Below are 26,801 nucleotides of genomic sequence, written 5' to 3' on the forward strand. Positions count from 1 at the left end.
TTTTTTTTTTTTTTTTTTTTTTTTTTTTTAGGATGAATGCTTAAAGAGTAACAAAAGAGCCAAAATTCTGGAAATGTGGAGATGGCAGTGACATCTTCAGCTGCAATTGCAAACAAAAAGTACAGCACCTATCCATCCCCTTCCCCTAAGTGTCCTTCAGAACAACGAAAAGACAACCAAGTTGAAAACTTGTATGCAAGCAGAGACTTCCTATTTTCACTTTATTTGCACTTCGCCAAAGTAACACGCATTCTCTGCATCCTTCCCAACGTTGTCAACTTTATCTTTTTTTTTCTTTTTTTTTCTCGTCAAGAAAAATAGGAATAAAACCCTAAACCCAACTTACCCCAAAACCAAGTTGATATCAGGCATTTGGGATCACCAAGTCAGATGAGATCCCATAGGAAAGATTTTTCATATTCAGACAGCGCTGGAGGGTTCTGGTAACTTGCATCTGATCGGCTTCAAAGATGGCTTCAGGTTCATGTACTGCAACAAAACAATTGAACACATTTTAAGTGCCCCGAAAATTGTTGTATAAATACAATTTGAGTTCTTAAATTCAATCTTTACTGTAGTAATTCGCCTAAAGTCAATTTCCATCAAAACAGTAAAATGAAACAGGAAAAAGAAAAGAATGAAGCGACATTGTGAGTTTTGGTTTCTACTGTCACATGCATAGTTTGTAGCTCAACCCTACAAACTCATGATTTATTTTCCCTTCTGATAATCGTAGTGTCCAATATCTAAGCTAGCTTATGAGGACCTTAACTAGTCTCGTAAGACAACTAAACAATGCATATACCATCTGAAAAAATTTAACATTGTGGGAAACCAATGATACTTTATTCATAATTTGTCCTGATAATGAGTCACGCCCATGGTTATTCATGCCTCCTAATCAAAGAATATGGTTGAGAGCGACATATTTTAAGCTTAGGCTGGGCTCATGCATATTATTGACCGATATACGAGAAAGGTTAAACACGTCCATGGATATTGGCATCAACATTTGATTCAATAAGAAAACTGACACTGAAATATTAAAAAAGATGATAAACAGATAATGCAGAAAGAAAGGACTTGAATGAAAAGATAGGCAGCAAGCACCAAACCTGCTGATAAAAAGCATTAATCTCCTCCTCTGTTAGCCCTTCATCCTCTCCTGAATCTTCTTCCCATCCAAGAGAACGAAGAAATGCAACCTCTTCCTCATCTGTACATAATGTTAAGTTAGTGCTCAAACTCTTATTCACAACATCAGAAGACCTCTGAACCTCTTCAGTGGTATCGCCATTGCTAGCTACCTCATCATCTGTAACAGTAGAAGGATGCATTGCAGCATTACCTATTTCCCCGCTCACTATTCCAGATTTTTCCTTGACGGGAGATGTGAAAATACCTGAATCTTGGAGACTAGTGGAACCATTTACCACAGTTTTCTTCTTTATGAGATTAAAGAAATCATTCCTGCTTTGTAATTGAGTAGAAGGGGGTCTCTTTTCCAAAGTGGATCCTGATTTCAGATCTGATGCAGCTACCTTCCGCTCTAGAGAGGATGAAGGATTCAGGTTGTTTTGGTTCCTCGAAGTGATAGTTGTTGCTGAAGAGGCAACAGAAGAAGGTTGGCAATTTGCAGTTCTACTGTTGACATTACTAATAGGATTTGAGCCATCCTTTAACACGCCATTCTCCCATACTGGTTTAAGAACAAGAAATTTCCCATGAGTGGTCTTCGGAGAATCAGACTTTATTTGTCCACCTCGAAGAGGCTGACTATTATGTTGCCCTAGAGGCAGCTGTTGTTGACCTCCCTTGGCAGACACATTTACTTCAGCTGTTCTGGATGCTCCTTTGGACTTGGACTTTTCAAAAGAATGAACCTGAGAATAAAAGGAGCCAACAACTTTGAGATAATGCATAGTTTTGCAGCCAACATATTACAATCGTCTTCTACAACATGTATAAGGTCGGAAGGAATATTATTTCACCAGGAAAAAAAAAAAAAAAAATCTCATATGTATAATAACCATAAAAGCTTCTTTGTAACCAAGAATGTTGTTTAAAAAGACAGCTGATTCTCCTTCAACTCTTAAAATAAGGGCTGAGAAAAAGAAGATTCCCAAATCAGAATTAAAATAGAGAATCAGATTATACAAAACTATGCCATCAGTATTGCTCAAAATGGGACTGACCCGACGAAATAGAGTACAATGAAGGCTGGCTTGCAACTAAAGGAGAATGAGATTGAATATAAAAAAAAGCATCGTGGAAACTGTCCATTTGTAGGGTATGGTAGGATGCTCTAGATAGGCGGGTCACTAGCTGCAGAACTGGCCAATGTGTTGCAGTGGAACAGGAATTCAGAGGACAAGACAGTCTGTTTAGTGAGATCGTGGTTAAATGCCAATGATCTGCTTTACAGGAGATTTGCATGTAAGAAATAGAAATTTTTTCCAAGACTCCTACAGAGAACCTTCATATCTTTGAGAAAATGTTTCTTTTGTGGCTGCATTATGGATTTGACTATGAATCCACAATTTATGTGCTGAACTTGGAGACATCATTTTCACATTTTCATCACGTCTTATAGAACCATTCTCTTTGAGAAAATGTTTCTTTTGTGGCTGCATATCTTTGAGAAAATGTTTCTTTTGTGGCTGCATTATGGATTTGACTATGAATCCACAATTTATGTGCTGAACTTGGAGACATCATTTTCACATTTTCATCACGTCTTATTGTTTTTTAGAAGAAAAAAAATGTTCACCTAAGAAGTGGTCAATTACAGATCTTACCTATTCAGCAATAAAATAAGATCATAAATGATTATGCTTAACAATGAGATGAACTAGTTTCATTTCCATTTTATTACTGAAATGTTCTACTCAACAACACCGCACTTATAAATTTTCAATCAACATGTTCTCATTCACCTGAATGCTCAATTATGTAAATCCAATGGTGAACAGATAAGAACAACTTCCTATGCGGGTCAAAATATCCAAATTTAAACTTCTAAAAAAAGTTTATTTGTTCACACGATGCCATCACGTTTTTTAGCTATGAGACCATATTTAATCTATTATTATTTTACCCATATTTTGCCTCCAGAAACTGAATGGGCCTAAGGTTACCATGAGAAGGAAGTCTAGCATGCAAACAATTCTTGAAAAAAGCTTCTGTCCATGGATTAAACTAGTAATCTCTAAAGACATTTTTTTACTAATACAATTGGCCAGAAAATAGAAACGAAGTATTAGGTACAAAGAAGATAAACAAAAGAGTATGTAAAAATATGGATTTCTGTTGCATGAACTATAAACAAAAAGTGTGGCTGGAGAAAAACTTACAGAAACTTTGGGCATCGAAGGTGTTACTGGGATTAATTGCCGGGACTGCTTAATAGCTAATTCCTCAAGCCTTTGTGTCGTGACAGATAACTACAAACAAATAATGAAATTATATCAACTGCAGTAAATGTTTTCTTTAAGCGCTTAAGAGGAGAAAGTAACCACCTCAGTTGACTGATGAGTAACACGAGATCGTGTTGGTGCCTGTGTTAAAGCCTCGGCCATCTTGCGTGGAGTTGTTGCATTTGGGGACCCCAAACCAGAATTGGCAGCAACACTCTGTTGAAGAAATGATGGAGCAGTCATACTGCCTGTGACTACAGTTGGCACCTCAGCCAGCGCTGATGTCCATCCTTCCCGACCAATCAAAGTTGAATTTCCAATAGGAAAGCTCTGAACAGATGTGGTCAAGCCAGGAGATGATACTCTACCTACATCTGGCCATCCTTGCCTTTCTTCTGATCCAAGTGATGGAAAATCCTCGTAAAAACCAGCCTTATCAGTGATACCGGTAATGGTACTTCCTGAATGAAAGCCATTACTGTTAGCCTTATGATTATAGCTTCCACTTTTCAAGTCACCAGCATGTCTTTGGGGATATAAATCACCAGGCTTCCTAGATACCATTGAATGAGAACGCCGCAAAGTTTCCTTCTCAACTCTACCAGTAAACGTGTTTACCAGAGGGCTAGAAAAGTCATGACCCCAGGGGTCCCCAAGATTAGACAGTTCTTTCTCCTTCTCACGGTCCCTATCATGATGATTCCTATTAAAACTACTGTAAGCATTCTTTCCAGACCCATTACTAGAACTCCTCCTTGAGCTTGATGAAGATGACCGATCCAAGAATTCAAAGTGTGGTTTATCCATATCGCTAATGCTCTTTGAAGTTCTACTCCTCGAGCATTGAGATTGAGAAGTACCATCTAGTAAACAAAAGTAATAACAAATTGCTGAATATAATGAAAAACCACAAAGGGAGAAAAAGCATTTCAACCATAGAATCTTTAAAATAAAAATAAGATAGTACTGAAAATCAATAGGTCAGTGTTATAATAAACTATAAATTACCGGTGTGAGAACTAGACGATGCAGATGGTTGAGCTGAATTCCCACTCCCAGAGAGACTTCCAGAAATTCTCAGCCACTCTGGAACAAATGTAGGTTCACTTCTTTCCATAATGAGAATTGAACATGATCAAGCATAACAGTATAATACTTCTTGCATCCTTAACCACCTTCTTTGAATAATTATCAACAAAAAGTACCACCAAAAGTACTAAGGATGGAAAGGAAAGATTTGATTCGACCTAAATAAAAATTTTAATCCTCATCTACTGACTTGCAGACTCCGCCCTGTCTTGCAGACTTATTCTCCACCGACAACAAAATCTGCCTTATAAATCATAACAACTACAAACCGGACATATCCATGCATGACAGTGAAATCAGTTCTGAGCTCTAATTCAGATTGACAACCGCAAAGTTTCGAAGCCTGGCCGCAAAAGAACGCAATGGCAATGATATAAAGACTATTCGAAAGAAAATGCAACGGAAGGAAGAAGAGCAACTCTCTTTCCCCCATCCATCTTTACCAAATAACGGACTGGAAGCAAGCGGCAATGACTCAGAAGCCTCTCATCTCAGCGTAAAACGGCAGTAGAAACAGGAATGAAGAATATACGTAGGTTGACAGAATTTGGAAGCAACACTTCAAACCCGGCAAAGAAATTCAATCAGAAGAAGACCCCTAAAGAGGAGCAAAACATCAGAGAAAACAACAAACAGAAGTGCAAATAATAAAACCCTAGAGCATAGTACATAACATAAACTTCGATTCCAGAATCTATAATCATAAACAAAACAAAAATAAATTCAAAAACTAAATAAACCAAAGTAAATCCTAACAAATGAGCAATACGAGGGGATTAACAAAAAAAATACTAACCCTTGAAATCAGTGATTGAAATTGGAACGAACCGAAAACAAAAGAAGTTCCGAGTAAGTAGTGGAAGGAAGGCCGTATCGCAACAATGCGTCCGAGAATAATGCAAAAACTCGAAAGCAGCAGATATGTATGGAGAAATCGGCGAAGAAGTTGAAGAAAATGGGGAGAGAATTTCGGGCGGACGCAATGGAAATTGAGTTTGTTCTTAATGGTCGGCATGCGAGAGACGACTAGAAGGGAATTGGAGGAAGCAAAGAGATTGAATACTAGGAATGAACATGCGAAGAACGGCACTCTTCTCTTCACAGGAGAAAATAAATAAAATCCTTTTTCATTAAAAATATAAAAAAAAAAACTATTTATATACATAATTATTCCTAATTTTTATAAATTAAAAAAAAATAATTTTGACAAAGTCATCTATTTAATAATTAATTTTCATTTTATTTTTTTTATTTGGTTTAGTTAGAGTCAATTATAATATCTTCTAATCTACTTCAACTAAATCTTTCAAAATCAAATCTGAGCCTTTTTTAGTTAAAATCTTTACCAATTTTTTCGAATTTTAAATCTAATTAATTTATTAACAACATGATTAACATTGTGATTAAGGAAAGTAATAAATGTACAATATTATTTATATAAATATATTAAGTTAGCGATGGAATTAAAAATAATACTTGGAAATACGAGGTCATCTCTTTTTTTTGTTTTAATATATATATATATTAGAAATTTGAGAATTGGAAAGGCAGAGGATCTAAATATAATAGTGCCTTATTTAGTAAATTATGTTTGAATGAGTTAGCAAGTAGAAAGATTTGTTTGTTTTTTTTGTGTTTTTTTTTTCTATTATTTTTATTTTTAAGTGGGATGGGAATCAATGAGTTCAAAGTTCTAAAAAAAATTATTTTAAAAAATAGGGTTAATTTAGTAGTTTGATTTTTTTTTTAAAACGACAAAATTATGTGAAGATTTAATTTTTTTTGTTGGCTAAATTAATTATAAAAAAAAAAACTAAAATTTTAAAGTTGGAATAATATTTTTAAAATTTTTAATATATATATAATAATTTTCTAAGAAAATTACCAATATTATATTTCAAAAATATAGGTAATTTTATTTAAACTTTAAAAAGTTTAATTTGTACTATTTAAAAAATATTTTTAGTATAAATATTATTTCGAAATTAGTATTTTAGAAATGTATTTGAGTATTTTTTTAATTTTTTTAAAAAAATTTAAAGATGTTTTTAAAGTTTTTTTTTTTTTAATTTTAAAGGTATTTTTAACTAAAAATAAAAGTATCCAAAACAAAATATTAACAATTTCATTTAAAATTAACAAAAATTATATATATTTTTTAATTAAAATTTTTTTAAAGATATTTTTTAAATACTATTAAATATGAATATTTTTAAAATTAGGAACCGTTCCATCTAAAATGAATATATATATATATATATATATATATATATATATATCTCGTACTTTGAATAGTAAATTTGAACCAAGAATATATATATCGTACTTTGAATAGTAAATTTGAACCAAGAAGATTTTCAGTCTTCTGCTCTACCAATTGAGCAATACCAGTCATTTCCGACACATTGTTAAGAAGATTTTCAGTCTTCCCGACACATTGTTAAGAAGATTTTCAGTCTTCCCGACACATTGTTAAGAAGATTTTCAGTCTTCTGCTCTACCAATTGAGCGATACCAGTCATTTCCGACACATTGTTAAGAAGATTTTCAGTCTTCCGCTCTACCAATTGAGCGATACCAGTCATTTCCGACACATTGTTAAGAAGATTTTCAGTCTTCCGCTCTACCAATTGAGCGATACCAGTCATTTCCGACACATTGTTCTTATTTATTTATTTATTTTCATAGCGAACCGGTGACACAAAGATTTTGAGTCCTGTGCTGAGTGATACCGGCCATTTTATTTCCTACTCATTATCCTTATTGTCAATAATATATATATATATATATATATTAATGTTTTAAAAGATTAAGGATGTATTCTAGATTTTTTTTTATAATCGGAGATTTTTGAAAATTTGAAAGTTATTTTTATTAATTCAAACATATATTTTTTTTCAAGTATATTAGGCGAAAATAATTTTTCGGGCCAAGCCCCGGTTTGGATATAGCGAATCCCAATTTGGGCCAAGGCACAGTGGGCTTTGGATCTAAGAGATACAAATTATTCTATTAAACTTATAAATAAATAATAATAAAAAAAAATTCATAATTCAACAATTCCAGAACGAATAAACCGGAAGCATATTGGGATAAAACAACCCAAAGTTCTGTTCAACCCCAGCCGTCTTTAAATTCTCATTGAACATCTCGAACAAAACTCCGTCGTATTTCACATTCGGCCTCCTCGGCGTTCCAGCGCCGCTCCTCACATGTTCCACGAAGTTCCTGTTATACGTCGCCGCATTTTCAACGCTCGTTAACTGATCGTTCCCTTTGCTCGGCCATCCAGTCTCCGAGATGTCGATTCGCACTCTCTCCGCGCCGATCTTCTCCAGCGCCGAGTAGAAAGAATCCACCATCGCGTCGAACAGATTGAAGTACTGTAAATTTCCGTCCACCACCACCGGCGTGGTGGATGTGAAGAGAGCGTAATCGAGCGAGATTTGTTGTGGGTTTGATGCGTATGCGAAATATGGGTACACGTTCAACAGTAATGGTGCGCCGGATGTCCCCAAAACTTGAGTGATGTCTTTTAGAGGTCCGATGGCGGTGGCAGAGAATGCTCCGGCGGAAGGTGGGTATGAGACTTCCAATGGTGTCATGGGCACCACAGTTGTCACCTGAAAAATGGCAGGGAATGATTAATGGGAGGAGACATACTTGAAGTAGATAATATCGTACCAAAGTCATGAGAACTTATATTCAAGTGGACAATATCATGCTAGTGTGAGGTCTGTAATTCTTAATATGGTATTAGAGTAATGCCCTAAACTTAGTCATGTCAATAGAATTCAAAATTGTGAGCCTTGAGAGTGGAGTCAAAAGTGACTTAAGTGTCGAAACAAGGGTGTACTTTGTTTGAGACCTCGAGTAAAGGGAGGTTGTTCGAGGAGTCTATAAGTATTGGGAATGCTCTATAGTGTACAAGTTGGAGAGAGAATTGTTGTTGAGGATTTTGGAGGGAGTCCCAGTTGCCTTGTTGGGACGGAGTCACTTGGCTAATTAGGGAATGATCCTGGGTTGATGGGTATGGGTGGATAATTTAGGGAATGAACATAGGTTTATGGGTATGGGTATGGGTGGCTAATTTAGGGAATGATAATGAGTTGATGGGTATAGGTGGCTAATTTGGCTAATTTAGGGAATGAACATGGGTAGCCAATTTAGGGAATGATCATGAGTTATGGGTATGGGAGTCCCTAATTTAAGAATGATCATGAGTTATGGGTATGGGAGTCCCTAATTTAAGAATGATCATGAGTCTATGGGTATGGGAGTCGCTAATTTACGAATGATCATGAATTCATGGATATGGGAGTCCCACAATGGCTAATTTAGGAATGATCACGAGTTTATTAGTATGAAAGACCCACAATGGCGATCATGAGTTTATGGGTATTGAAGATCCACGATGGCTCATTTAGGGGATGATCATCATGAGTCTAATGGAGTCACACCATGACTAATTTAGGGAATGATGGTCATGGGTTTATAGGTTTAGGGAGTTCCACCCACATCATCGTGGGTTTAGGAGTCCACGATGGCTAATGAGTTTATCTACTTGGGAGTCCCGAGTTTATGGATTTGGAACTGATCCTTGGTTTATGGGTTTGAAGTCCCATGATCCCCAATATAGGGAATATCATACCATAGATTAGTAATTCCTAAAATTTAACCCTCACCTTAATGTCGCTTTTGACGCCGGCAATAACAAGCGCCTGCATAATATTCTTAATAGCGTTGGCGACAAATGGCGCCGCCGCATCGCCAGGGACAACCTCATTACCGACAGTAATATATGCAATATTAACACTCTCGTAATAAGGAACAACATGAGCATTAACCCAAGAATTCGCCGCTAATTGGTCGGCAGCAAACCCCTGAATATCCTCATTTCTCGTCCCCAACCACACCACCAAATTCCTCCGCCCTTTCAACGCATCAAGAACCCAATGGTTGGGCTCAAATACCCGCACAATGTCTATCCCACACCGCCCATATAACTCAACCACGTCACTCGCCACCGGAAGATTGTCGCCGTTAAGCCCGTAGTTGACTCCGACCGCGCCTAACCCACCTAGAACACAAGCTCAACAAACAAGTGGGAGAAGACAAACAAAAAAACAATTAAAAAAAAAAAAAGGCGAAAAATTGATTACTTATGAGAAGGGCTTGATCGGAGAAGATGAAGAGGAGGAGAAGGGCGGCGGAGGGTGGGCGGAAGAAATCCATGTTGGTGTAAGGTGTGGTGAACCAGGCGGAGGAGATTTTATAGGGAACTAAAAATTAGGGGCGGGGATTACGAGAAAATTAGTTGTTTATTAGTGGGTTTCAAATTAAGGGATTAGCGAGGGAGATAGGAGGTGGACATTCTAATTATGTTTAATTAGGGGGTTTAATTAGCCTAATATGGGTGCCGTAGTTAATAATCCTCACAGCTTCTTCCATTTGTTGCCAAATCACCCAATGTGTTAATATGGAAATGACTTTCAAATTTTTTTTAGATTTCCCCAGCGTGAATCTAATTTTTTTTTTTTAATTTTATTATGACCTTAATGAAAAAGGTTTAATTAATTATTAATCCCTTTGAACTATATTTGAAAATGAATTAATATGATTTATTATAGATAATAAATTCGATTTCTTTCTATTGATAACTTGATAATTAAATTTATTACTGAGTAGCGCAGATATTTATAATAGTCAATATTTCATTTAAAAAATATTGGTAACTATGTTTAGGCAAAATCAAATTTAATTTTTTGTGTTCGCTAAATTAATTATAAAAAAAAACTAAAATTTTAAGGTTGAATAATATCTTTAAATTTTTTAAAATATATATATAATAATTTTTTAGGGAGATTATCAATATTTTATTTCAAAAATAACTATAACTATGTTTAAACTTTTAAAAAGTTTGATTAATATTAAGAGTAGTACTATTTATAAAATTTTAAATGCAGTAAAAATATTAGAGTTTTTTTTTTAATTTTTTTAACAAAATTTAGAGATGTTTTTAAAGTTTTGTTGTTTTTTTAATTAAATTTAAGGATATTTTTAACATGAATAAAAGTTAATCACCAAAACAAAATATTAATAATTTGATTTAAAATTAACGAAAATTATATATTTTTTTTATAAAAAAATTTAAAGATATTTTTAAACAGTATTAAATGTGAATATTTTTAAAATAATTTTCAGAGCCAAAACTATTTGCTTCATCTATATATATATCTCGTATTTTCAGTAGCAGATTTAAATCAATAACACAAAGATTTTGAGTCCTCTGCTAAGCGATACCGACCATTTCATTTCCTACACGTTATCCATATTGTCGATATATATATATATATATATTAATGTTTTAAAAGATGGATATCTTTTAGATTTTTTTTTTTTAATTTAAGATTTTTGAGCTATTTTTATTAATTCAAACGATTTTTCTAATAGGTGACAAGCCCATGGGCCTTCGTCAACCGAATCCCAATTTGGGCCAAAAGCCCAAACCTAAATTAGTGAACATATAAATTCATAATTCAGCAATTCCATAGCGGATAAACCGAATGCATATTGGGATAAAACATCCCGAAATTCTGTTCAACCCCCGCCGTCTTCAAATCCTCATTGAACATCTCGAACAAAACGCCGTCGTATTTAACATTCGGCCTCTTCGGCGTTCCGGCGCCGCTCCTCACATGTTCCACAAACTTCTTGTTATACGTCGCCGCATTATCAACGCTTGTGAACGGATCGTTCCCTTTGCTCGGCCATCCAGTCTCCGAGATGTCGATTCGCACTCCCTCCGCGCCGATCTTCTCCAGCGCCGAGTAGAAAGAATCCACCATCGCATCGAACAGATTGAAGTACTTTAAGTTTCCGTCCACCACCACCGGCGCGGTGGATTTGAAGAGAGCGTAATCGAGCGAGATTTGTTGTGGGTTTGATGCGTATGCGAAATATGGGTACGCGTTCAACAGTAATGGTGCGCCGGATGTTCCCAAAACTTGAGTGATGTCTTTTAAAGGTCCGATGGCGGTGGCAGAGAATGCTCCGGCGGAAGGTGGGTATGAGACTGCCAATACTGACATGGGCACCACGGTCGTCACCTGAAAGTGGCAACAAAATTAAGTATGGAATGATCTTAAGTTTATATGTAATGGTAAGAGAACTTTTAGTGGGAGTTTATACTCAAAGTAGACAACATCATAGCAAAATCATGAGAACTTATTCTAAAGTGGAGAATATCATGCCATCGCGAGATCTGTAATTCCTAACCTGGCATAACAATTATGTGTACTTTGTTTAAGACCTTGATTAAAAGGAGACTGTTTGAGGGGTCTATCAGTATTGGGATGCTCCATAGTTTACTTTGTTCACGGAAGATTGTTGTTGAGAGTTTTGGAGACTACCCAGTTGTGTAATTTAGAGAATGATAATGGAGTTTATGGACATTTAGAAAGGATGATGGTTTTATGGGCCGCTGGGAGTATCATGAATTTATGGGCATGTGAGCCTAATTTAAGAAGGTTCAAGGGTTTATGGACATGGGAGCCTAATTTGGGAAGGTTTATGGACATGGGAGCCTAATTTGGGAAGGATCATGGGTTTATGGGTGTGGGAGCCTAGTTTAGGAAGGATCATGGGAGACTAATTTGGGATGGATAGCTTTTATGGGCATGGCAGCCTAATTTAGGAAGGATCATGGATTTATGGATTTATGGGTATGGGAGTCCTGCCATGGTATGGGACTTGAGCCTAATTTAGGCAATGATCATGGATTTATGGGTAAGGGAGTCGTATGTGGCTAATTTAGGAAACGATCATGGGTTTATGGGTATGGGAGTCCCACGTCCCTAATCTAGGAAATGATCATGGGTTTATGGGCATGGGAGTCCCACGTGGCTTATTTAGGAAATGATCATAGGTTTATGGGTATGATGAGAGTCCCACGTGGCTCATTTAGGGGATGATCATCATGAATTTATGGGTTTATGGAGTTCCACGTGGCTAATTTAGGGGATGATCATTTATGGGTTTATGGGTTTAGGGAGTCCCACCCACGATAGTTAATTTAGGAAATGGTCATCGGTCTGGGTGAGTCGGGTTTCGGAATGATCCCAAATATAGGAAATATCATACCATAAATTAGTAATTCCTAAAATTTAACCCTCACCTTAATGTCGCTTTTGACGCCGGCAATAACAAGCGCCTGCATAATATTCTTAATAGCATTGGCGACAAATGGCGCCGCCGCATCGTCAGGGACAACCTCATTACCGACAGTAATATATGCAATATTAACACTCTTGTAATAAGGAACCACATTAGCATTAACCCAAGAATTCGCCGCTAATTGGTCGGCAGCAAACCCCTGAATATCCTCATTTCTCGTTCCCAACCACACCACTAAATTCCTCCGCCCTTTCAACGCATCAAGAACCGAATGATTGGGCTCATATACCCGCAAAATGTCTATCCCACACCGCCCATATAACCCAACCACCTCACTCGGCACCGGAAGATTGTCGCCGTTCAGCCCGTAGTTGACTCCGACCGCGCCTAACCCACCTAGAACACAAGCTCAACAAATAAGAGGGAGAAGACAAACAAAAAAACAATTAAAAAAAAAAAGCGACAAATTGATTACTTATGAGAAGGGCTTGATCGGAGAAGATGAAGAGGAGGAGAAGAGCGGCGGAGGCTGGGCGGAAGAAATCCATGGTGGTTTAAGGTGTGGTGAACAAGGCGGAGGAGATTTTATAGGGAATTAAAAATTAGGGGCGGGGATTACGAGAAAATTAGATGTTTATTAGTGGGTTTAAAAAATGAAGGGATTAGAGGATGCAAGTTCATCTTTAAATGTTTTTTAATCCACCACACCCAAATCAAATGGTGGTGAGAGTTCTCTTATTTATAATCACTAACAGAAAAAAATAATAAAAGGGCACGAAAAAATAGTAAAATGGCAAATATAAAAATAATAAAATGGCAAATATGGTAAGCCCTTACCGTGAAGGGTCAACTATCCTTAACATGAATATTCTAATTATGTTTAATTACAAATATGGTAAGCCTTTACAATAAAGGGTCAACTATCCTTCGCATGAACATTCTAATTATGTTTAATTAGAAATTTAATTTTGCCTTAACATGAAACATTCTAATTATGTTTAATTAGGAATTTAATTTTGCCTAATATGGGTGCCGTAGTTACTAATCCTCAAAACTTGTTCCATTTGTTGCCAAATGAGCGATGTGTTTATATGGAAAGAACTTTCAAATTTTTTTAGATGGGCGGGAATCTTTTTTTTTTTTTATTAATGAAAAAGGTTTAATTAATGGTTAGTAATTGGTGTCTTTATCCATTGAATTATATTGGAATATGAATTAATATGATTTATTTTATGATTAATTATAGATAATAAACTCGAATTCTTTCTCATGATAACTTGATAATTAAATTTATTACTGATTAATCAATAATGTAGCGGAGACATTTATAATATTAACTTTATGGAAATGATTGATGGTTTGGAGTGGTATAGTGTATAATATATAAACATCAATTTATTATTTGGAGTTAAAAAAGTTAGTAGGACGATATTTGCTAGATAGGCTTGGATCGTTACAAATGGTGTTAGAGCTAGATACTAGACGATGTGCTAGCGAAGAGACTATTTTCCGAAGAGGTAGACACGAGGCGGTGTGCCAGTAAAGACATCGAGTCTCGAAGAGGGTGGATTTGGTGAGGGTTGTTAGGTTATGGAGTCTAATGTTTATTTATAACTGAGTCGATAATAAATCTATATTTGGTAAATGACATTGTAAATAGTATATATAATATAAAACTATATCGGGTAAAGCTATATATATATGGTAAATAAGTATATATGGTAGATGGTTATATGCTAAATATAGCAAGCTAAACTATATATATATATATCCGTGCCTTTGAAAATGTATTTTCTGTATCCTCTATATTCTCTCCTAGTATACATACTTGAACTCATCAATATAAATAGTTCAGCCAGAGTTCTTCTTGCATTTTCTCTCTCCTATTTCTTTGTGTTGTCGTCAATGTAAATCTTTTAGCCAGAGTTCTCTTTGCATTTTATAGCCAGAGTTCTCTTTGCATTTTATAACCAGAGTTCTCGCATTTTATAGCTAGAGTTCTCTTTGCATTTTATCTCTCCTATTTCGAGTGTGTGGGTTGTTGTGCAATCCTAACAGGGATCCCACATTGATTGGAGAAAGAAGCGAGGGATCCCAGATGAGGGAACTCTAAGAGAGCCACTGACTCCAACTACCATCCAGACCAACTGCCCATCCTACCTCCTCTACATTCTTGACAAATCTCCTATTGACAATAAGGATAATGGGTAGGAAATTGCATCACTCCGTTGGTAGGGCAGAGGACTCAAAATCATTGTCTCACCAATTTGCTTTAAAAATAAATAAGGATAATGTATCAGTGAGGACGTAGAGCCCTAAAGGGGATGTATTATGAGATCCTACCTCGGTTGAGGAGGAGAATAAAACATTCTTTATAAGGGTGTGAAAACCTATCCTTAACGTACACGTTTTAAAAATTTTGGAGGGGAAGCCCGTAAAGGAAAATCCAGAAAGGAAAGCCCAAAAAGAACAATATTTGTTAGCGGTGAGCTTCGACCATTGGAAAAGACAAAAAGACGAGATCATGCAGCAAAGATTCCAATATTTCTTTAAAGCGAGGAGCTAAAAGAAAAAGAACGATTCCCAGTATCAAGGTTCTCAAGAATTCAACCAACATATATGCAGACACTGCTTTACAAAATAAATGAAGATAATGGGCGTGAAAAAGAATTGCAGAAAACTCCTCTGGTTTAGCCTTCCATTACATTTCATCACAATTTACACATACACTCCTTTGTGGTGGTGCCATGTTGCATGGTGTCCTCACTTTCAAGATGACGCTTTGGCTTAGTATTTGGGTGATCTCGGCGAGGACTCCCCCCATGGAACTGGACTTTCTGCAGATCTAAACAAAAAGGCTGAATGAAAGGTGACCCATCATTCTCTTTTATCCTCTTCCCTGTCATCATCTTCATCAAACTCGACGGTGTTTCCAACATCCTTCTCGATCCGATCTTGCTTCACTAGACTCAGTTCACTCTCTGGCTTTGCCCGGTTTAGGGATTGAGCCTCTTCGTCATCGGATTGAGCTCCAATTTCGTCAGAGTAAGCATACCTTGGTTCATGATTGTTAGGTTAGGATAAAGCTGACTGTAGAGAGGATAAAAGAAAAACATATTGGGAAATATAGAAATACCGTTGAGAACTCTGTGATGGTGCCCAGAGATAGCAGATAACGCACAGCAAAGCAAATGCAAGGATGTTCCAAAAGGCAGTTATGATCCAAGCACTCTGCCACCTTTCATTGAAGGGATCTGTCGCCTTGAAGTAGACCTATAATATGCAAAAAACTTATCATGAAAAATCCCTGAGAGAACGTTCTAATCGATAGGTAAATAATAACAATAATAATCTGAAAAAGAAGATTAGAGATATAAGACAACTAGAGAAATTGAAAGCGAAGTATATGAAGCAGAGTAAGTTCATTGCCTGGTTGAAGTTAGCGATACATTCAGAGAGAGATAAAGATATGAAGAGAAATCCTTCCAATCTACTACAGAATCAAGAATCGACCAGAATAATTATCTACTTCCCCTAAATGTTGACTTCCCACAAAAAGAACTACAACACGTGCTCGATCATACACACCCACAACAACAATAAGACACCGTTGGCAAGTCGCAAAAACAATCAATACGGTTGGAGTAAATTTCATGAGTAATTTGAACTCTACTAGTACTCCTGGAGAAAATTTCCATGATTTTGCACTAAGTACGACACACAGCATGCATCGTTCTGAAGATGCGTCGTGCATGAACTTCGTGACCCTTTTTTTCTTTATATATTTTAGTTTCCATATGGTAAAGCATTAGGTTGGCACTAATAGTGCTGACGGCTGAGATCTATATATGCACCTACATGGATAGAGGAATAAAGTGTGTATAGAGATTGAAATCATACCTCATACACTATCCAAGCAACAGAAGCAATAACAGTGGCTACCAATGCATTTGAGAACTTCCTATATATTTCCAACTTAACAGAGCTCCTCTTCATCTGAAAAAAAAAAAAAAAACAAGTTTATCGTACAAAACGAGTATAAAGATACAGAGGCAAAAACGAATAGAAAACAAAAAGGTTAATGAACGGATGCACGCTGTTAAACATGGCGGATTTCAGGAGTAGGAAAGCAATACCTGTAACTGCTCTAGCGTCCTTGAAAGGGAAGTAAATATCCATAATATTAAAAAGGCATCTAGGAATGCATCAGGGAGGACTAGGAACAGTCTTGCTCTTCCAGAAACATCATTTATAGTCCCAACATACTCTGTAATATCCAATAATTCAGATGCCAAGAAGTAAGTTACCCCTAGAAGAAGAACTTTTGAGGTAAGACCACCAAGAGTTGGCCGCACAACACCATAACCCATGGAAATTGACAGTATAAGAAGCCGCGTAACTGTTTTTCTTATAGCACCAACAGTCACCACCCATGTTGTGATTACAACTGGCCTAATGCCCGTATCATTGAAGTTTACATATTCAAAGTACCAAAGAACCATCTCAAATAATCCAAGAGCAATTACGACTGTGATGCAATGCTGAAGTTGCAGAATATCCCTCCAGAACCTCACATACTGAGATAACCAAACGACAGTAAGCAATAAATATGCGAGTGACATGAATACATAAAACCTCATTAAAGAGAACATCCGTCCGGGTAAATAACCATAGGGATTTTTCCACTTTGTCCTCCCACTCATCACTAATCCTTTGAGGTTTGGATCGCATGTTACAAAGAACAAGCTATACATTCCTGTTTTTGTAATGGGAACTTCCACATCATCCATAACAGTGTACAAATAATTGCCACTGAATTGTACATTTAAAACAACAGGCCAATTAATATCCGATGCAGAAGGTCTTCTAATGACTTCTCCTTGTTTACATCCTTCAAGCTTAGCTAGATCTGGAGTGCAACATATAGCTCTCTGTCCACCATATGCAGAACCACCAATATTATCACGGTCGGCAGCCTCAAAGATGATAACCTGTATCAACCCTGTGCTATGCTCCATGTCTGTATGTAGGTCAGCAGCAGCCTTGCTCCTCCAAAAGGTGATATTATAAAATCTGTCCCATTTGTAGAAGTCATGAATACACAGTCTTACTGTGGGAAAAATAGGAAGGAAGGGCAAAATATTCTTTTATAAAAATCCACATGCAGAGTATAAACATTCAGTGAGCTACATTACAGCATGGCATAAATTTTTGGAAAACCAGTTTTTGGGAAAAGTTAAATTCATTAAAGCAATTTCAAGGATGCATACAGATAGGTTATCTTCAGAAACAAAAATTGAATTACAGCCAAGTTGTTCAAAACCAGTTTATTTAATCAACTAGTAGTTCTAAATATGATTTTTAAGCAAACGGAAATTCTTCAAAGGATATAGATCATATTTAAGCACGTCTTAGTGCCCCACTTATAGGAAGTACTAAGGCATTCTAGTGGCATGATACTTCCAAAAACTTAAAGCAATAAATAAATCCAAGCACTAAACTAAGAGCCACATCATTGGAACTACAGTGCTACTCTGGTCACTTTTTCAGCAATAAAGTTATTTTTTTATAACCAAGAGTCAGAGCTTCGCTCCCATTTACTCGGGGGCACCCACAGCCTCTCCTCAAGGCCTGGACCCAGAAAACAACAAGGGTTTTTAGTATTTATCTCACCCAAAAGTTGGAAGAACTTCGGACCTTAAGGAAAATGACCCTTTACATGTACTAATCCCAAAAGATAAGAAGCCAACCTGAAAAAAATGGAAGAATCCCCGAGGTTGCGTTTCATGTGATACATCGACTCAATTCATTTAAGATTGACAAAGAAACCTTGATTTTTTTTTTCTTTTTTGGAATTTTCGTATAATTCATTAAAGAATAAAAAAGAGTTCACTTCGTTCATGATCTCTTCAAAAAAAAAAAAAGTTTATAAGAATGTTCTCTTCAAATACATGGCTGTTTCAGATGTTCATTGATTTTAAATAAATAACTACAGCCAATTAACCAAACGAAAACTAGCAATTTTACACTAATTGGAAGTCTTAATCAGTACTCATTGGAAACAAACATTAACATCAACTAAATAAAAGAAGGCAAAAAAATGAAAACCTAGTGTGATCCTCTATCGAACTAGCTTAACATTTTTTAAATGAGAGACAAGTGTTTCAAATAGAGAGTCCAATGGAGGATGAACAATACTACGTAACTTGGAGTGGCCACGGAGAATAATAATAAGTGATCAAAGAGTTCAAAGGTCATCGAAAGACGTTGAACTTCTTTGAAGACAGGAGAATCCTTCTCCTTTTCCAGCCTAGTTCAAAAGGAGAGCAGCGGGCAATACACAAAAATAAATGTGCGCATATGTGTGAACGTCAGATCTGTGTAAAGATAGAGTCCTCTCACTTAATGCATTGCTAGAGTTAGCAAACAAATAGAAAACAAGAAGACAAGTGTGCAACTGAATTTTCCGACTCACCAATGAATCAAGTTTAAAAGGCATAACAAAATGAACACAGATCTAGCCTAAGTACAGCCAAATTAAAATCAATCAAATTCCAACTACGACAATATCCTCAATAAAACCTATCCACACTAACTCGCAAAAGAAATACATCCATCAAAATTAAGACATCCAAAGAGTTAGAAAGAGTACTGGATAGAAGATTGGCCATTGCGGATAGAAGGCGTATCGGAATCGGCCGAGAGAGAAGCCTGAAGACCTTCACTGCCGCCGGAGAGAAGGAAAGCATTACCGACATCAACGAAAACCTCCTTGTCGTAGAAATGGATGGAGGCATTACTCAGATTCACTGTAAGCGACAGTAAGAGTACGAACCAAACATACAAAAAGAATAAAGGATTTGAAACAGAAAAAGATCTTTGTTTTGCGATATTCATGGCGACGGATCAAACGACAAAACGAGAACCAGAGAGAGATTAAAAGAGGGACCGGCGTTAGGGCGGAAATCAGCAGATGAGATCGGAGGTCGATTGTAAGAGAAGCATTTGTCTCGGTCGGTAGGAAAGGGAATTTTACCACGCGCGGGACGCGCTCTCCATAAAGGAGATTGAGACAACTCATCCATATTCTATTAATTCAAAATTTTAAAGAAGCTAAATTTATAGGATATTTATATGCCACAAAATCCATTGTTGTAGAACATATAATTATATCGTAGCCTTTTTAATAATGTATTTTCTAAAAAAAATTTATTATATATTTTGTTTTTAATGTCAAGTGCAATAATTAAAAATTGATTAATGTTAACTTTATAATAAATAAACTTAGTTAAATTTCGTGTAATAATAATTAATTAATTAACCGATACGTCGACTTTAATCCGATCAATTCAACTTAAAAAAATGAGTAATTATAATAATTAATTTATAGGATAAATTTTTTTTGTATTTTGTTTGACAAATATTTAAAAATACGATATAAAACTAACTAAATAATAAATTTCGTATAGACTGCGATTTTATTGAGTGGTGTCTAGGGCGGATTAATTGAGAGTGTGATTCAAACAACAGGAACCGGTGGCAGGAGTTACAGTCATGCTTGTCTAGGGCGTGTTATTTGAGGGTGCGATGCTGACAACCGGCACTGTCCGATAGGTGTTACAGTCATGCTTGTCTGGCATGTTATACCGTCTGATGGGTGTTACAGTCATGTTTGTCTAGGACGTGCTATCTGAGAGTGTGATTCTAAACAACATGCACTATTTGATGAGTGTTACAGTCATGCTTGTCTAGGGCATGTTATACCGTTTGATGGGTGTTACGGTCATGCGTGTCTAGGGCATGTTATACCGTTTGATGGGTGTTATGATCATGCTTGTCTAAGGCGCGTTATATCGTCTAATGGGTGTTATAGTCATGTTTGTCTAGAGCGTGTTATCTAAAGACGCAACTCTAACAACAGGCACAGTATGATAGGTGTTACAGTCATGCTTGTCTAGGGCATGTTACACCATCTAACAGATGTTACGGTCACGTTTGTCTAAGGGTAGGGCGTGTTATTTGAAAGTGCGGTTTTGACAATAGGCACAGTCACATCCCGACCCATAAAGCATGCTCATGATAGAATATTTGCATCTTAATGGCATACACTTTACAAAGCTTTTCATATGAGATTTGATAAGAAAGGGCGTTAATACATTGTAATGAAAGACAAAGAAGTAATATTAGAATGGTGTAAGCCATTGAATTTCCATCTCTGTATCCCACAAAATTAGCAAGAATATCAGGTTCGGCTGTTGAACTAAGAAACTTCTCTCTTACCCTATCTAAAATATCGGATCCCCTTCAACAAATCACCTTCTGCCAGATCCTTTCATATCTCAGTTATGGGTTCTCCACAAAACTTCCACCAATTTGGCATTCTCTCCCTTCCTTCTTTCCTTGATTCTGAAGTAGCAGAGGCATATAAGCACTGGTGCAGGGGAAGGAGCCTTCTTTTAGAATAGGAAATGAATTTAGATGACATAGTTTTGAGGAATGTGATGTCTGTGGAAGAAGCAGAGCTGGTACATAATAATAATAATAATAATAATAATAACCCTTCCTCTTCACCTCCTGCCTCAGCAGCGGCCACGGCTTCGTTGTTTCTCGGGAAAAGGGCTGGCGATGTCGAGCCACAGCCCGATCTAATGACCGAGGTTTCAGCCTCGACAGAAGGGATGGAATGGATGCATTACCAACGAGCATTACTCATTGATTCCAAGTTGCCAGCTTCTCAAGCTGTTTACAATAATCATGGGAGTGTACCAGATATTGGTGTTTACAATTTGCAGGCTATGTCGATCACGACATCTGCCTCGTCGAACTCCGATTTCCATGAGGGTAATTCTGGACGGAAACGAAGACAATTGGATGATATAAAGGAGAAAACTATTGAAAGAAGGCAGAGGAGAATGATCAAGAACCGTGAGTCTGCTGCAAGGTCCAGAGCCAGGAAACAGGTAAATTCATGCATCTATCTTTCAAGTTTCCATCAAACACAGGACAAATAGCAACATTTTTCGTGATATTAATCATACGTTCTAATCCTCTAGGCTTATACGAATCAGTTGGAGCATGAGGTGTTATGCTTGAGGAAAACGAATAGTTGGCTGAGAAAGCAAGAGGCAAGTTCATCTAAACAGAGTCATATTTTCAACAAAAAACACAGCTGAGTGAATCTATTTGATTAAGAAACTGTAGAATCCTTTTATTTTTTCAGGAAGTAGAAAGAATGTTCTTGTCAAATCCAATTCCAATGCCCAGATATCAACTGCGGCGCACAAGCTCAGCCTTCTTCTAGCTTTTGCTCTTCACAAGCACACCTCTCTCTATTCTCTTCTCTTCTCTTCTCTTCTCTTCAAGTTTTTTCCTAGATAGAAGCTTTTACTTTCTTAGTTTTTTGTGCTTCATGTAGAGCAAATATTCTGATAGCAAACCTATCTGGTTATGATAACAATGCAGCTGATTTCCTACCCTTTTGCCTACTCATAATTCATGCCACTCAAATTATAGGTATCCCTCATGTTCATCAGTGATATCAGATCCAGATTATATCAGAAGGCAAGGATCTTATAGAGGAAAAGAACACACAAATCATGATCATTTTATTTCTTTTTCACTATACAAACGAAGGACACATACAGAATCTGACTCATTGAATAGGAACTCAACAATATAATACACTGGCAGTAATACTTGAATCATATAGTCGGAAGGGGCGACTACGAAAGAACAAGAGGTATCGATGAATTTAACTTACACGAACAAAATTGGAAGCTTTGTGGAAGCAATGTTCAGCTCCCAAACAGTGTCCAGCTTTTGTCTGATCACAGCAGAATAATGTCAAGAACCCAACTAGATTAAAGCACTCCAGACAGCCCCATTCCCTTCACCACATTTTTCGTGGACATGCTTGATCCTCTCAACAGATTTGCATATTCCACTGCAACTCCAGTCAAATGATGCAACGCATACATTGCCTGCTTGTGCTTTCCACTCACAATCTGCAAATGTTTTGTCTTAGAAGAAAAACCAAGCTTTGTCATAAAGGAAAAAGAATTTGCATAAATGGGGTTTGGGGAAACGTTTGTTCTTTACTTTGCGCTCATCCATATATAAGTAAAACATTACCAGGTGGCGTCCCGCAGCACATGTTACGGTCGTCTATATGCTCGACTTCAAGGCCTATTAACCAAGCACCAAGGGACACATCTTCATTGGCATACTTATGCAAAATTGGCCTGCATCACAAGTTTCAACTCTTTGAATTAAACTCACATCATCAAGAAGTTGGTACAAGTTAATTATATGAACAAAGTTGAATATATTAAGAAACCTATCTCATGTTGATGCAAGAATGATTTTAATCAAAGATGTGACTAAGATGATGTGTTTACTTTACATAACTCTAAATGCAAGCAGAAACGCTATATCCTTACTCATTGACCGCCATGTAGGTGGCTAGATCTTTCGAGATTGCGTAAATCTGCCCAGTTGCATGTCTGAAATACTTATTTCCCTCCTCTCCAAATTTCCAGTATTCAGGTTCATGGTATTTGACACTCCTGTGGTATAAAGAAAATGCAAAATTATCATCACATATCCTTTTTAAGAATGCACAAAACAAACAAAAGAATGATATCAATGTGCAAAAAAGGGAAGAAATGACAGAGACAATCAATCTGCAATGAACATGATAGACAGACAGTCCATGATAATTACTTGGAAGAAAGAACAGGTCCAGATTTCATGCACCCGATATAGACTCGGGGCTTCGAACGGTGGTAAGCAAGAGTAGTAGCTAGCATCCCTAGATGAGAAAGAATTAAGAAACTCAATCTTGATAGATGGATATTTAGTTTTCACAGAAGTTGAAGGAATAACAGCTTAAAAACGTGAAACATACCTAAATTTACATGGACATCATCATCTATCTTAACATAGAAGTCAGCATCCCATCGAGCAACGGCAGTGGAAAAGAAGGATTTTGTTTTTGCAGACAATTCGTGATACCCTTCGATATGTTCCTGAACATAATGATCCAGTTTACAAGCTGAATGTCTAATCATTCCTTGTTATCATAATTACTCCATGTAAATTCTCTTACCAGCCTAAGGAAATCTTTGTGCAGGGCATCTTCTGAATCAATTGCACGATCCAAAATGCTGTTGGAAGTCGCGCTAATCAAGCGAAAATCAATGAGGTTAGTTCCATTGAAAACAAGGAAGCAATACCAAACCAGTTGAATAATGCATCAAGATTAAACTGCACAAATATAAAAGGACCAGTTCAAGGGAGAAAAGGCTAGAACGACTTCCACATAACAAGGCTACTTTCTGAACAAGGAGATATAAACAGTATGTTCATCACAATCAGAAAGGCCAGTCTAAAGTTTGTTCTCATCTATACTAATGTACTCAGAAAAAGAAGGTGAAAAGAGAAAGCTGGTAGATTGACAGTTCTTGCTGCCTTTGTAAAAGAGAACCACCAACAAAGAACTTGTATGGCCCATCTATTAAAACAGAGTTTTGAGTGACAAAAAACAATCCAGAAAATGTCCGTATCAGATTGTAAAACAGAGAACCGTACCATCTTGTTGTAACAGCCCAAGCCCACCACTAGTAGATATTGTCCTCTTTGGGCTTTCCCTTCCGGGCTTCCCCTCAAGGTTTTAAAACTGTCTCCTAAGAAAGGTTTCCACACCCTTATAAGGAATGTTGCGTTCCCCTCTCCAACCAATGTGGGATCTCACAATCTATCTCTGGGCCCAGCGTCCTTGATGGTACACCATTCGATGTCTGACTCTAATACCTACCATTTGTAACAGTCCGAGCCCACCGCTAGGAGATATGTCCTCTTTGGGCTATCTCGAAAGGGAAAACCCAAAGAGAACAATATTTGCTAGCGGTGGGCTTGGGCTGTTACACTTAGCTTGCAGTTTTGCCACTTGAGTTCTACGTTGGACCATCTTATAAAGTAAACAGACCACCACACAACACTCCTTAGCGTGGAGAAGAAAAGTTTCTGCTTGTTCTATAAGTTTACACCCCCATCTCATATAATGTGAAAATGACCATGAATCAATTTTTAGTTTCTACTGCCTTCCTCTACACCCTTCATTAAAAGAAGAGGAATTTTAAAGCATTCTTCAAAATTTCCACACGTTTGGTTAAATAGTCAAAGAGTAAAGCTTTCTGAAAACACCCAACACATTAAGATGGCCTTAAAAACATTTAATCTCTGCTTCTCCCAGCATCTAATTTCAAACAAGTAGCTAGAGCCAAATACACCACAAGAAACGCAATTATACCTATGGCCAATCATAAACCGAACCACAATCCCCTTCTCTCGCTCCAACTGGAACAGCTTTTCCCCTGACCAAACACCAAGCTATGTTTTAGCAGAAACATAACGTTCAATGATCAAAATGAGACATAAGAACAGTAGGTAGGACCAAGATACCTCGAGGCATCCATGTCTCTCTGACCGAATCTCGACGCCTTCGGCTACTAAAAGCTGTGTTTATCCCAATCACCATTAACATTTTCTTCTTCGGCTGGCTGCCTTTACCAGAGGATTCAATAGCTGGTGTGTAGCTATCAGAGGAATGCATCTCCGGGGAATTCTTAGCCTCCACCAAATCCATGTTAAGCATTGTAATTTTCTTGTCCAAAGATCTGTACACCTCCACAAATTTGTTTCACTGTTAAGCCAAAGCGGAAGAATGAGGAAACGAAAAATTGGAAATAAAGAAGAATTGCACTAAACTGGATTGCTTCGTGAGTTCTATAGACAGCAGTGATCACATCCTTTTTTTCCGCTGGCTTCAAAATTTCCAAGAAAAAATAAATCAGACTAAACAGGCAACAGAATGAGTCGTAATATGTCAAACACTCACCATCTTAATCGAGCTATCTTCAGAGACGATTTGAAGTTCCTGTTCATGTCGACGACGGGAGATGACCTGACCATCAGATTCCGGCACCAACCATAACCTACTGCAAAACCCAGAAATCCAAACCCCCCGATCAACAAAAAACCCTATAAAAACAGAGAATCACAATAAATCAAAATGAGAAAATAGAAACCTGTTCGTGGCGATCATACCGAAAAGGAAGAATGAGAGACAAAAGAAAGGAATCCATATCACAGAAATCTTTCTAGTGCCACGATTCTTCATCTTCCGGCTAGCTGTGGACGAGCAGAGGAATTAGCAGAAGGATTTATAAGGTTAAGGAAGAAAGTGGAATCAAATTGGGATTCGTCATGGTGGCGTTTGTAGAGGTCAGAGTGTCAACGGTTAGGCTGCGAAAGGAAGAATTGAGCGCCATTTTGCTGCTCTACGCTAATCACGCCATAATTACAAACCTTCCTGTTCATCCTTGTTCTAATTCTAATAAACTCCCGTCTCTGTGTTTATGTTGTGACTAATCTTGATTTTTTTTTTTAATTTTATATTCATAAAATAATGCTGACGTGGAATATACAACCACTTTGCCCAATAATTTATTTCAATTGGCTGATTTAAAAAATAACCTTGAAATGGTATTTGATTTATTATAATAACCTGAAATTAAAATAATTTTGAGTGTTGGATTTAGATAGCAAGAGGATATTTTCTATAAGGAGTTTGTTTTTAATATTGTATTTTCAAATTATAGCAAAAATAAATATTGGTTGTTCGAGTGAGTATCTAACTAAATAGATATATTAATTTAAATGAGAAACTCACGTTTAGTAGATATTCGAGAAAGAGTAGGTGAGAGATTTGTCCGTGTGAACTAAATGGATTCGAGGATCCATCTGTCCTATAAAGTATGTGATATGAACCAAGACATCGATCATGCATTATAAACTTTAAGAAATATGTGAAGAAAATGTTATTTAAATTGTCACAAGATGTTGCAATTTATGCTGCATTAAAAGAAAAATCAAGCTTCATTTGTTTTTAGATGGTTACAAATATTTGGTGTATAATAATTTAGAGTTAACGTGTTTTTTTAACGTATTTTAAGGTTTGTTTACATAATGGCTAATTATAGAAGTATACATAGCTGCTAATTATGGTCATAAAATATGAAAGTGCTTATTTACAACAGTTAATTATGACTATAAAGTATA

General features: G+C 36.7%; 6 protein-coding genes across 10 annotated transcripts; 1 reads left to right on the plus strand and 5 right to left on the minus strand.

Moving 5' to 3' along the window:
- Positions 1–65: 65 nt before the first annotated feature.
- On the minus strand, positions 66–5,620 carry LOC111442713. Of its 4 annotated transcripts, XM_023080206.1 has the most exons (7): positions 5,302–5,620; positions 4,425–5,103; positions 3,519–4,279; positions 3,354–3,443; positions 1,403–1,883; positions 1,116–1,315; positions 66–489 (listed from the first exon to the last, which is right to left on the minus strand). In XM_023080206.1, the coding sequence occupies exons 2-7, from the start codon at positions 4,531–4,533 to the stop codon at positions 421–423; spliced, it is 1,710 nt and encodes a 569-aa protein (XP_022935974.1). In that variant the 5' UTR covers positions 4,534–5,103; positions 5,302–5,620; the 3' UTR covers positions 66–420. The 4 variants fall into 4 exon arrangements, with proteins under 4 accessions (XP_022935974.1, XP_022935973.1, XP_022935975.1 ...); XM_023080205.1 differs by having other exon boundaries at positions 1,116–1,883; positions 5,334–5,620; XM_023080207.1 differs by having other exon boundaries at positions 1,116–1,883; positions 4,425–4,502.
- A 1,884-nt stretch (positions 5,621–7,504) lies between these two features.
- On the minus strand, positions 7,505–9,742 carry LOC111442719 (probable glucan endo-1,3-beta-glucosidase BG4). Its single transcript, XM_023080213.1, has 3 exons — positions 9,668–9,742; positions 9,191–9,585; positions 7,505–8,128 (listed from the first exon to the last, which is right to left on the minus strand). The coding sequence occupies exons 1-3, from the start codon at positions 9,738–9,740 to the stop codon at positions 7,559–7,561; spliced, it is 1,038 nt and encodes a 345-aa protein (XP_022935981.1). The 5' UTR covers positions 9,741–9,742; the 3' UTR covers positions 7,505–7,558.
- A 1,165-nt stretch (positions 9,743–10,907) lies between these two features.
- LOC111442718 (probable glucan endo-1,3-beta-glucosidase BG4) lies at positions 10,908–13,394 on the minus strand. Its single transcript, XM_023080212.1, has 4 exons — positions 13,364–13,394; positions 13,156–13,270; positions 12,682–13,076; positions 10,908–11,614 (listed from the first exon to the last, which is right to left on the minus strand). The coding sequence occupies exons 2-4, from the start codon at positions 13,226–13,228 to the stop codon at positions 11,045–11,047; spliced, it is 1,038 nt and encodes a 345-aa protein (XP_022935980.1). The 5' UTR covers positions 13,229–13,270; positions 13,364–13,394; the 3' UTR covers positions 10,908–11,044.
- A 1,796-nt stretch (positions 13,395–15,190) lies between these two features.
- On the minus strand, positions 15,191–19,768 carry LOC111442714 (transmembrane protein 87B-like). The gene is made up of 5 exons (XM_023080208.1): positions 19,333–19,768; positions 16,817–17,753; positions 16,581–16,676; positions 15,817–15,953; positions 15,191–15,735 (listed from the first exon to the last, which is right to left on the minus strand). Exons 1-5 carry the CDS (start codon positions 19,575–19,577, stop codon positions 15,558–15,560), a joined length of 1,593 nt encoding a protein of 530 aa, XP_022935976.1. The 5' UTR covers positions 19,578–19,768; the 3' UTR covers positions 15,191–15,557.
- A 1,173-nt stretch (positions 19,769–20,941) lies between these two features.
- Positions 20,942–22,151, plus strand: LOC111443491 (ABSCISIC ACID-INSENSITIVE 5-like protein 2). Its single transcript, XM_023081312.1, has 3 exons — positions 20,942–21,640; positions 21,734–21,805; positions 21,901–22,151. Exons 1-3 carry the CDS (start codon positions 21,149–21,151, stop codon positions 21,979–21,981), a joined length of 645 nt encoding a protein of 214 aa, XP_022937080.1. The 5' UTR covers positions 20,942–21,148; the 3' UTR covers positions 21,982–22,151.
- Positions 22,152–22,264: 113 nt separating this feature from the next.
- LOC111443490 (beta-1,3-galactosyltransferase 7-like) lies at positions 22,265–26,090 on the minus strand. Of its 2 annotated transcripts, none has more exons than XM_023081310.1 (11): positions 25,769–26,090; positions 25,579–25,678; positions 25,449–25,504; positions 25,143–25,357; positions 24,991–25,054; positions 23,788–23,860; positions 23,587–23,707; positions 23,403–23,490; positions 23,120–23,245; positions 22,812–22,921; positions 22,265–22,684 (listed from the first exon to the last, which is right to left on the minus strand). In XM_023081310.1, the coding sequence occupies exons 1-11, from the start codon at positions 25,858–25,860 to the stop codon at positions 22,536–22,538; spliced, it is 1,194 nt and encodes a 397-aa protein (XP_022937078.1). In that variant the 5' UTR covers positions 25,861–26,090; the 3' UTR covers positions 22,265–22,535. The 2 variants fall into 2 exon arrangements, with proteins under 2 accessions (XP_022937078.1, XP_022937079.1); XM_023081311.1 differs by having other exon boundaries at positions 25,788–25,966.
- Between the last annotated feature and the right edge of the window lie 711 nt (positions 26,091–26,801).

This window comes from Cucurbita moschata, unplaced genomic scaffold, assembly GCF_002738365.1.
Source record: "Cucurbita moschata cultivar Rifu unplaced genomic scaffold, Cmos_1.0 Cmo_Scf00005, whole genome shotgun sequence".
NCBI lineage: Eukaryota > Viridiplantae > Streptophyta > Magnoliopsida > Cucurbitales > Cucurbitaceae > Cucurbita > Cucurbita moschata.

What these genes read in the sequence shown, in the direction of transcription:
- LOC111443491 (XM_023081312.1), top strand. Translation starts at nt 21,149, where the DNA reads ATGAATTTAGATGACATAGTTTTGAGGAATGTGATGTCTGTGGAAGAA. An exon ending in GGTCCAGAGCCAGGAAACAG is followed by an intron (nt 21,641 to 21,733) that starts GTAAATTCATGC and finishes CTAATCCTCTAG; the next exon opens with GCTTATACGAATCAGTTGGA. An exon ending in GTTGGCTGAGAAAGCAAGAG is followed by an intron (nt 21,806 to 21,900) that starts GCAAGTTCATCT and finishes TTATTTTTTCAG; the next exon opens with GAAGTAGAAAGAATGTTCTT.
- LOC111442714 (XM_023080208.1), bottom strand. Translation starts at nt 19,577, where the DNA reads ATGAATATCGCAAAACAAAGATCTTTTTCTGTTTCAAATCCTTTATTC. An exon ending in GGACGCTAGAGCAGTTACAG is followed by an intron (nt 16,677 to 16,816) that starts GTATTGCTTTCC and finishes TTTTTTTTTCAG; the next exon opens with ATGAAGAGGAGCTCTGTTAA. An exon ending in TTGCTTGGATAGTGTATGAG is followed by an intron (nt 15,954 to 16,580) that starts GTATGATTTCAA and finishes TGCATATTATAG; the next exon opens with GTCTACTTCAAGGCGACAGA.
- LOC111442719 (XM_023080213.1), bottom strand. Translation starts at nt 9,740, where the DNA reads ATGGATTTCTTCCGCCCACCCTCCGCCGCCCTTCTCCTCCTCTTCATC. An exon ending in CGATCAAGCCCTTCTCATAA is followed by an intron (nt 9,586 to 9,667) that starts GTAATCAATTTT and finishes CTTGTGTTCTAG; the next exon opens with GTGGGTTAGGCGCGGTCGGA. An exon ending in GCGTCAAAAGCGACATTAAG is followed by an intron (nt 8,129 to 9,190) that starts GTGAGGGTTAAA and finishes GCCATTTTTCAG; the next exon opens with GTGACAACTGTGGTGCCCAT.
- LOC111442718 (XM_023080212.1), bottom strand. Translation starts at nt 13,228, where the DNA reads ATGGATTTCTTCCGCCCAGCCTCCGCCGCTCTTCTCCTCCTCTTCATC. An exon ending in CGATCAAGCCCTTCTCATAA is followed by an intron (nt 13,077 to 13,155) that starts GTAATCAATTTG and finishes CTTGTGTTCTAG; the next exon opens with GTGGGTTAGGCGCGGTCGGA. An exon ending in GCGTCAAAAGCGACATTAAG is followed by an intron (nt 11,615 to 12,681) that starts GTGAGGGTTAAA and finishes TGCCACTTTCAG; the next exon opens with GTGACGACCGTGGTGCCCAT.
- LOC111442713 (XM_023080205.1), bottom strand. Translation starts at nt 4,533, where the DNA reads ATGGAAAGAAGTGAACCTACATTTGTTCCAGAGTGGCTGAGAATTTCT. An exon ending in TTACTCATCAGTCAACTGAG is followed by an intron (nt 3,444 to 3,518) that starts GTGGTTACTTTC and finishes ATTTGTTTGTAG; the next exon opens with TTATCTGTCACGACACAAAG. An exon ending in TTAATGCTTTTTATCAGCAG is followed by an intron (nt 490 to 1,115) that starts GTTTGGTGCTTG and finishes GTTTTGTTGCAG; the next exon opens with TACATGAACCTGAAGCCATC.
- LOC111443490 (XM_023081310.1), bottom strand. Translation starts at nt 25,860, where the DNA reads ATGAAGAATCGTGGCACTAGAAAGATTTCTGTGATATGGATTCCTTTC. An exon ending in GGTATGATCGCCACGAACAG is followed by an intron (nt 25,679 to 25,768) that starts GTTTCTATTTTC and finishes TGGGTTTTGCAG; the next exon opens with TAGGTTATGGTTGGTGCCGG. An exon ending in AGAACTCACGAAGCAATCCA is followed by an intron (nt 25,358 to 25,448) that starts GTTTAGTGCAAT and finishes GGAGGTGTACAG; the next exon opens with ATCTTTGGACAAGAAAATTA.